This window comes from Haplochromis burtoni, unplaced genomic scaffold, assembly GCF_018398535.1.
Source record: "Haplochromis burtoni strain Fernald_Lab_line unplaced genomic scaffold, NCSU_Asbu1 Contig_178, whole genome shotgun sequence".
Classification (NCBI taxonomy): domain Eukaryota; kingdom Metazoa; phylum Chordata; class Actinopteri; order Cichliformes; family Cichlidae; genus Haplochromis; species Haplochromis burtoni.
In genome coordinates this window covers 280,934-289,988 of record NW_024582539.1, presented here as the reverse complement: position 1 = coordinate 289,988, position 9,055 = coordinate 280,934, and the positions used below count along the sequence as shown (strand labels likewise).

The following is a 9,055-nucleotide window of genomic DNA, read 5'->3' as shown; positions in this document are numbered from 1 at the left end:
GTTCATTTCATCGAACTCCATCTTACCCCGATCTTTTGCCTAGACTTCATGGACTCTTTCTTGACCAGTCTGATGTAGAAAGCTGAAGGCAGGATGAAGATGAGCATGGCAGCAGCAGAAGCTCCTGACAGAGTAAAGACATTTGGCATTTTAGTCACAATCCTTTCTTTTACTGTTGCTAAGATGTTATTACAGTATCTTGTATGCAGACACATACCTATAAAGCCAAAGATGTCCCTGATGGTGGGAACGAAAATAACCAGGGCATTTGTGCCAGCCAGCAAGAACACAGTGATGGTAGTGTGACGAACCCAGCTGAATCCCTTAGAAGGGCACAGGAGGTGGTTGACAGTGGTACGAATCTGCACAATGAGAAAGACACAGGGAGGTTATTCCACACGACCTATTATTTGTAGTAATTCATATTTTAGAATCTCTGTGACATTTTTTTTTCAAACTTACAGGGAAGAGGACAACAGGGACAGTAAGGGTGACGGCGGTCAGCACGGCCAGACGGACAATCAACAGGAGCACATCAAACTTGTACACTTTGGTGTAGGTATGCAGCAGCTCATCTCCCACGTGCTCTATAGACAAAGACAACAGATGTCCTCCACTTAAGTCAGGGTTAAAGTCATCTACTCATCTAGATAACTAATGGTTAGAACCTGATACCATTTTATAAATTTAATTTTAGAAAAAAATTTAATTTGCATTGTTAGTCAAAGATTTTTTATTATGAAGTTCTATAAACGCAAAGTAAGTAAAACCTTATATATTATATCACCCATATTTATATGTGTATATGTGCCATTAGGATTAATAGCATAAAAATTAGCTTCATGACAAGCTAAATTCCGCTTTCATATCTTTGCAATCAGTGTAAAGGTGGGAGTAGCTGCTAATTAGCTTATCTTAGTATAGTAATTTGGCTATATTATATTTTTATATTTTATATTTTTAAGAATCTGTACTACATAAATAGTAAAATAATAATGAGAAAAATGCTAGCGCTTCAGAGACGTCTCTGGATCGAGCTAAGCTAACCACCTAATGAAAAAAGCAAACATGTTTTGACTCTGTTTTTTGGGGTCTAGTTTTTACATTTTCCTTTGCCTTAAGCTGTGTGCTTATTCAGATTTTTTAAATTTTCCTCATTTAAAATTTAGCTAAGCTAACTGAAACAATGGTTTGCTAAGCCTTGTGGTTTTACAAAGGTTTGCAGGTTGAAATTAGCATGCACAGCAACAAAAACATTTTGTTTCATTTTTAACACCCTGTTATGATATTTTAATGTAAAATAAGTGTTTTACTAGAACAAAAAAGCATTTTTTTTGTTAGATGTATATTTAAGCAGCAGTTTTACGGCCACAAACCACCTAAATTCTTTGGCGACTTCTATGTTGTTTTAGGAGTATTTAAGTAGGTAAAACAAATCTCATTTCGCAATGTCGACTCATTCCGACTACAAACTGGGGGGGGGGGGGCACGCCACACTGTCACAGTTTTCACTATCACTCTCTTGTATAACTGCTGGTAAGTTCCAGGAACATTTCTTGGTGGTCTATCAGTTGTTTTTGTCATGACGCGCGGGAACACAAACATGCTAGCACACTGCTCAGTGGCATCAGGTGGGTTTTTTCACAGTCTTGCATAACTACTGTTCCTGAAAGTTTCTCGCTTAACCTTAGATGACAGAGCTCATTTAACATTTCGTATAACTTCTTGTGAACTGGTATAGGTGTGTGTTGACATTAACTGCGTCAAGAAACTAAATTTAGTTACATTTTTTCCCCACGTAAAAAAATTTGTGTACATATTTACATTTTTACTGTCTTGACTTACGGTTAAAAGTCAGGTATCCAAAAAGGGCAGCCAGCAGGTACATGATGAACATAGCCAGGAAAGAAACATTGGCGACATTCTGCATCTTCTTGCGGGAACGGCTGTTCAGCAGAGAGTTGAAGACATGTTTTATTTAGACAGCAGACAAAAATCACTGTAAAAAAGTTGTAAATTGTGTTTTATATGTCAGGGAAATTTAAAAAGACGGCAGTGTATACTCACTCTTTGAGCTCGTCGTACATGGGCAGGATGGCAGGGTGGCACACAAAGGCGAAGGTAATAATAGGGACAGCATAAACAGTCTAGGGAGGTAAAAAAAATTCATTAAACTAACGTCTAAAAAGTAGAAATGATTTCATTATGGTTTATTTCAGTTCTACAGATGTTCTAAGTCTTTACCTGTGAGTTGACGATAAAGTATTTTGGCTTGCAGGTGTCCTCGTCAGAAGTATTGTCGCTGTGTAAGCTGTGTGAGATGTTCAACGAATGAGTCGAGTTGTCGTGAATATCAGGGAGAGGGCATGGGATCTGGAACTTTTTGATGATCACCTTGAAGGAGCAGAGAGCAAATTTCCCATTTTAGCTCCAAAGGTTCATTAAAACCACATTTACAGCATGATCAGAAACAAAGACTTGACTGTTGTTGTGCTGTCCTGTTCCACTATTAAATGAATTCATTTGACTACATTTTTTAAAACAAAGGAATCCCGCTCTGTTGTGTAGGAGGAAGGGATTTCACTGGAAGACTGAAACTCAATTGGCAAAACAAGAACAGGCCAAAGGATGTGCGTAAAGGATGTGCGGTGATGCGCTAACATGAGGAATGAGGAAAGGTGTGTCATACTCACCACAATCAGAAAAAAGACCATGCACAGCAGTGACAGACCACTTGTGTAACCAAGGTAACCTGAAAGAGTGAAAAACACAATCATTAGCGATGCCCTCCTCTATCACGTCACGCTACACTATTAAGATTTTAAAGCTTTTGAAACCTTGGACGCGTGCAAGTGCGTCACTGACTTTGAACCCAACCCTGTTCAGAAATGCATCTGACTCGCAGCACCCACCCACAAAACACACACACTTTCCTTACCTAAGTTCTTTAGCAGCGACAGGGGCAGGATAATGCCAACACTAACCAGCAACACCAGGTAGTCACCGTTGATGTACCATTGACTGAAATACAAGACAGAGCATGTCAGTGTTAGCTAATGGAGATCACCAATGAATAGGTAAAGATTTCTGTAGCCGTGTTAAAGGGGCAACACAGGTTGTTTTGCAGTGTTCTACTGTGAAATCTACTGTCAATGAGTTTGAATTTTTTGTTAGTTTTATCATCTTTCTTGTGTATATCTTGCATATTAAGAAGCTTTGATCTTATTACAAACTGATGAACCAGGACCAGAAGTAATTTAATTAGCTCCGTGATGCCGAAAGCAGCACGCTGAATCTACTTTCCTGTGAAATCCTCTGCAGCTTTTAGGGCTGATCAAACCTCTCAGCCTCTGCGCACTAGCTGACAAGAACTGGCCTCCGCAAGCATGACTGCATAGCTTACAAAAATAGATGTAACAAAGCGGCACAGAGGAGAGCAAACTACATCAATTTTTTAAACTCGAAGCCGGGTGGTGGTGAGATCATCCCGCGCTCCATCTCTGTGCGGCACCAGCTGCATTTTCTAAAAGGGCTCTTTGAAAGAGCCGCTCAGAAAGACAGAACACTGTCCGTCCATTTAAAAACAGCCAGACAGTCCTCCTACACAGCCTGTGCTCCAAGCAGAGCGACAAAGCCGCTGCTTCACCTTCCCCGACACTCAGCACTTGAAAAACAACTGGCAGCCATTTTGCTTAACATGTCCACCTCGAGTGCTTCTTTCGGGCATTCCGGTTCTCTTTCATTCCTTCTAGGAATTTATTTTTTTCACCAACACCTCCCTTTTGTAGTCCTAGTGCAACCAGCAAACATTCCTATTGGGGCGAGTAAACCATGCTGTATTGACATTTAGTCTACATCTTTGGCTGCACGACAAATGGTCTGGTGGTCTGACCTGAACCACTACCAAAATCGAATCAGATGTTCCTTGGACAGAGGCCAGCTTGACTGATTTATCCTTGGATTTCTTGGAAATAAGTCTACAACCCCCAGGTTCATTATTTGATTTGTTAAAAATATTCATATAAGTAATGCGCCAGTTTCAGCAGTGTTTCCTGTGTTAGGTGAAATAAAGCAGTGAAACATGAAAAAGAAAGAAATGGCTAGTATTACTATAAAGCTTGAAAATTCAAAGCCACCAAGCAGAGCGTTTAGCTGCTAGTGGAGCCATCCAGCAGTGTTTGTATGACTTTCCCCTCTTCATGTAAACACAGCTTATGTTTCTTTACAAGAAAACACCACACGGTGCATTTAAAGAGGTCATGTCGGCCAGTTTGAGGCGCTGTGTCTGTTGGAGCGGTGCGCACAGACATGCAGTCATTTCTAACTTTTCCAGACCTGCGTTTGTGTGTGGAAGCTGCTAAAATATCAAAGTCACTCACTCGTCGTTGGCTCCTGTGAAAGCTTTTATAACAGTGGGCAGCTCGTATTTCACGATGTAGAGGTAGCTCGACATGGCTGTTGGGGAAAAAAACAGAAAAACAACAACAACACCAGTTAGCACATTTTCCTGTAAAACTGAGGGAGAAAAAAGAAAAGGAGGAAACTCTGCCATAAAAATAATGATCTCTAATATTTGGCAAGGGGCCCAGATGCTTGTAAAATGACTCAAGGTTTTACTGGAAGCTACAAAAACAAACAAAACAAGCTGGTTTCCATCAACCAAGGTTTCCCCCCGTGCCTTCCCCCCTCCATGCTCTCATTGCAGACACAGAGGAGCAGTGTTTTAGCTTTCTGAGTGAGCACATGTTGGATCTATTACAGTTACGTAACATTCATTTTTCTTACCTCCAATGTTCTGCATGGTGATGGAGAGGGAGGCTGCGAGTTTCCCCGGTGTCCCGAAGGCTTTGTAACCCAACTGCTCGTACACCAGTGCGCCTAAAGACACAAAGAATTGTGGATTTAGAACAAAAGTATTTTTTAAAAAATACACACTTGGCATTTGGGGATGTTTGTCTGATAGACTTACCCCCTTCATTGGCCGTCTTCAGCAACAAGTGCACAGAATACAAGGAGAAGATGGCGACAGACGCAAGAAGAATCCTGTAAACAGACAAGGGAGAGCTTTAGCTGTATGTTTACCTGCGACCTTGATATAATTAGGAGATTTAAAAAAAAGAAAAGCAGAAAAATCAATGATGAAATGTTCTGATCAAGGCTGAAGTGCTGAACATGGGCCTTTGAAGGCCAGTTGAATGACAAATGTATTTTCCTGACTGGTGAACAAACACATTGACATTTGGCTGACGTGAAGGTCACATATTGCTGTGCAGTCTACTGATCATGTCTCACATCCCTTCTCTCTTGTGATGGCTCAGATCTCGTGTGTTTTGGGAGAATTTGCCATTAGGATGATTTCTGCTCCAAGAGCAAAGTGTCAGTACCTTTAGTGTTTCCTTCGAGACCCGAGCGTGTGCAAGTTTGCAATCTGCCTTGTCAAAAACAAACCCAGAACTCTAAGTTCTTTGAGTCACAAGCAGCATCAGCAGGAATCCAAAGGACGAAAGGTTTCCCTGCCCCTGGGATGCTGCAGAGGCAGCACTGTACACTCGGCGTTATTAATAGTTCAGATGAAAGTAAATCTCTTGGCCTTCTGAGACTTGTCTTTGATAAACGCAATGTTCAGCTGTGTGTCCAGCTGCTTTGGTGGCTGCTCGTCTGTCTATGACGTCCTTATTCTGTCTCATCTTAGTTTGCAAAGGCTTGATCTGCTTTACTAGCACCAGACAGTACTTCAGCATATAAACACAGAGACATAAGGAGCAGGTAGCAAGGTTTGTCAGCTGGGTAGGAGCCATCAGGTGTTTGTAATCCCCAGCTTCCTGCAGATGCAGGGATCAGACTGGCCAGCTGCAGCTCCATTCATGATCTCCTGCAAGCGTACATTATCTCTCCATTTACGTAATTCGTGCGTGGAGCAGCAGGATTACCTCGACTTAGCTGCTTTTCCTGCCACTCCCTTTTGTTTCTGACTCCCAGAGATGTCGAATACTGCGAGTGGACTCAAAAAAATATTAGATTTTTTTTTTGGACCCAATAATCTGATTTCTTTCAATTGGTTGCTGACAGACTGATTGTGAAAAGTTCCAGCAGATGCTGCCAGCGTGAGTGAGAAACGGAGGGCTAAAAAGAAAAAATTAAGAAATGCAGCACGCGGCTGATGCAAGGTGGCTTCAGTGTTTCCACACACACACAAATAATGTGCTGAATAACCAGCAGGGGGCACTATCACTCACAATGAGATGCACTTTAAAAAAAATCTCAAGATTGCTGGTACTTCAGCTGAGCAACATTTGAACAATTGTAAACTTTCAACCCTGACTCTCAGGGTCGAGCAGTTGCATAAAGGACACATAAACACTCTGCTGGCGGCGAAAAGTCGTCGTGCAGAGATTCAATGAGATGCTATACATCACAAGCTGTCACACCAATGCAACAGACAAAGCCATACCTGCCCGTGCTCATCTGAGCCGAATGCGGATTATGAAATAAAAACACACCAGTTTTGAGTCATGCTTATTTGGTTTTCTTTACATCTTAACCTCTTGACTCTGGTGTTAGCTTAAGGAGTTTCTTTGTTTGTTTCCTTTTGCCTCTTTGCATTGGACAGACGTAAGTAATAGATGCTTACACAAACAGGGCGATGCCAGTGTTGGCCATGGCAAAGGACAGACCCAGGATGCCACTGCCCATGATGGCGTTGCCCAGGTTGAAGACGGACATGCCAAAGGAGGCACTACCCTGGTGCTGTGGAAAAGACGCAGGACGGTTAGGACAAGATGAGACATCACATCACTGGTTAAAGGAGAAAGATAAATGTGCTGGAGGAAAAAGAGAAGCTCTTACAGATTCAGTAGCATACTTCTTCTTGCCCGTGTGTTCAGGGAGGAAGTTTTGGCACTCTGCGTCAAAATCGGGGTATTGGCTTTAAAAGAAAAGAGAAGAATCAAGAGTTATTTTTGTGAAGTGTGGTTTATACCGTGTGCAGTTTTCAGTTCTTAAGTATATATTTTTCACTATAGTGTGTGTGAAGTGAGCCTTACCCATCCAGTGGCACCTTCTTTGGGCATGGGTATTCACTGCTGTTTGAGCTGCTGCTGTCATCTTCTGGAACATTGTTGAAATCTCTCATCTCGGGCATTTTAAAGCTAAAAAAAATAAATTAAAAAAAGTTGTTTTAACTGTTAATTAACTGTATTTCTTATATTTCTGTATACTGCGTCAGTTCCTCAGTCTTTTCCCCCCATTTCTAGCTGTGCGCGTTCACGCTGCCTTGAGAATAATCAATATTATAGTGGCTCCACCGCAGCGTTACTCAGGAATCTGAGACCACGTGACAATGCTTTAGCTACGGCGGAGTCAGACGAGGAAGAAGAGAGGAGGGAGGAGGGGTGACGCACCGGCAGTGGAAAAATACCAGACCGGCATCACCCCAACTCTTCCATAGATACTGAATGGCACACACACATACAAAAGAAAAAAGCCGCAGTACACGCGGACAAATGTGACACTTTGCGCACATTTCCCCCTCAAAAATCGTCTTAAAATCTGGACTTTTCACTTTCCTTTTTCTTGAAACATCCCATTTTAGAAACTGCCAATGAAACAAAAACGAGGTGACAATCAGACATAGCTGTCTAAATCGGGCATATAGTAAAATAACCTTCTTGGATGACTTTTACGCACATGAAGATCCAAACAGAGCCACAATGGCATTAAATGGTCAGAGCCATTTAATGCCATTATTCCCATGACCCGACCGGCTCCACTGGAAACAATGACACGTGTTGTCCCTTTATGGGCATGGCTCTCCCATTTTGCGCAGCGGCCGTGGCTCAGGCGCAGGGTTATCTTTAGAGCCTTTTCAGATTACACACAAGAGACACTTTTCTATGTGTTCCATTTCGCACTGTGTGTGTTTTGTGATCTGTGTGGCAGTAAAAAGCCCGTGTCCTAATACATGCCCAGCACTGCAGCATCACTGTCAAGCGGACACTCCATTATTCATTTATTTGGATCAGGGCTGACCTAATAAGAGAAAACGCCTCGGGATTCTCAGACAATGACATGTTATGAGTCTTTAGTGAGAGATCTGCACATGTACTGTGTACTGTGACAGGAAATCATTCTGTTTCACACTGATTAGCTTTTAACACCCGATAACAGACGATTTTTAATTAAAGAAAAATACCTCGCATTAAAAATAAAAAGGTAAAGACATAAAATGCTGTAATAATGTGCAATCAGAAACTGTGCAGTGTGTTAAAACTTGTAAAGATTTGATTTTTTTAAATTTCAAATACTGTTCCGCCCACATCCGCCAATTTTCCCTCTGACGGTAAACGAGAATGTCGACATTCTTACCTTTTGAAGATGTCTTAGGATGCCTGAAGATCCTTTCAGTAAGAAGAAAAAAACGTCCAGACGATTTCTTTATAAAAATCAGCTGATCCTTGAGAAGACTAGGGTTTTTTCTTTAAAATATATATATATGTATATATATTTATAAAGACTGAAATTTTGAATGAATGAATGAATGGACCTACTAGTAGACCAGATCTGACTTTAAAAAGCAGAATCAGAAACAGGCCAAGGAGCAAAAAGATAAATAAACCGAAGCAAAAACGCGAAAAGAATTTCGATGTATTGACTATTTGAATCAAAGTCCAAGAAATGCGGCGCGCTCGGAGAGAAAACCCAGTTCTGCTAGAAAAAAGGGGCGAGGGCTCTTCCTTTTATAGATGCCACATTGCATCAGCCCAAACCAGCAAAGAGGGAGGAAGAGGGTGGAGACCTTTTACGCACAGTGACGTGGTTTGTGTACAAACAGATTGACTTTCCCTCGCTTGAAAACCACGGGCGCTCTCTGATACATTTACAATAATCAAACCACATAAACACTACACCAGTGCTACATAACACACACAAATGTCTAAATCCGTGGATAACTAGGCTTTACTTTATTTTTTATAGTAACATATATATCAGTTCAGAATTTTCCGTTTAAACGTTCTCATTACTTTTATTTTATTTTATTTTTACTCTCAAGTAGCTC

The 9,055-nt window shown here is 41.3% G+C and overlaps 1 protein-coding gene across 1 annotated transcript in view; it reads right to left on the bottom strand.

The window, feature by feature from the left end:
• slc38a2 (solute carrier family 38 member 2) overlaps positions 1-8,729 on the bottom strand; it is a gene marked incomplete in the record, with an annotated part of 59,231 nt that extends 50,502 nt beyond the window's left edge. Inside the window, 15 exon segments of the mRNA XM_005942919.3 lie at positions 27-124; positions 218-362; positions 463-587; positions 1,846-1,946; positions 2,068-2,147; positions 2,245-2,394; positions 2,694-2,752; positions 2,939-3,021; positions 4,380-4,455; positions 4,786-4,878; positions 4,970-5,043; positions 6,632-6,747; positions 6,847-6,925; positions 7,044-7,148; positions 8,365-8,729. Coding sequence (XP_005942981.2) covers positions 27-124; positions 218-362; positions 463-587; positions 1,846-1,946; positions 2,068-2,147; positions 2,245-2,394; positions 2,694-2,752; positions 2,939-3,021; positions 4,380-4,455; positions 4,786-4,878; positions 4,970-5,043; positions 6,632-6,747; positions 6,847-6,925; positions 7,044-7,141 — 1,377 coding nt within the window.
• Between the last annotated feature and the right edge of the window lie 326 nt (positions 8,730-9,055).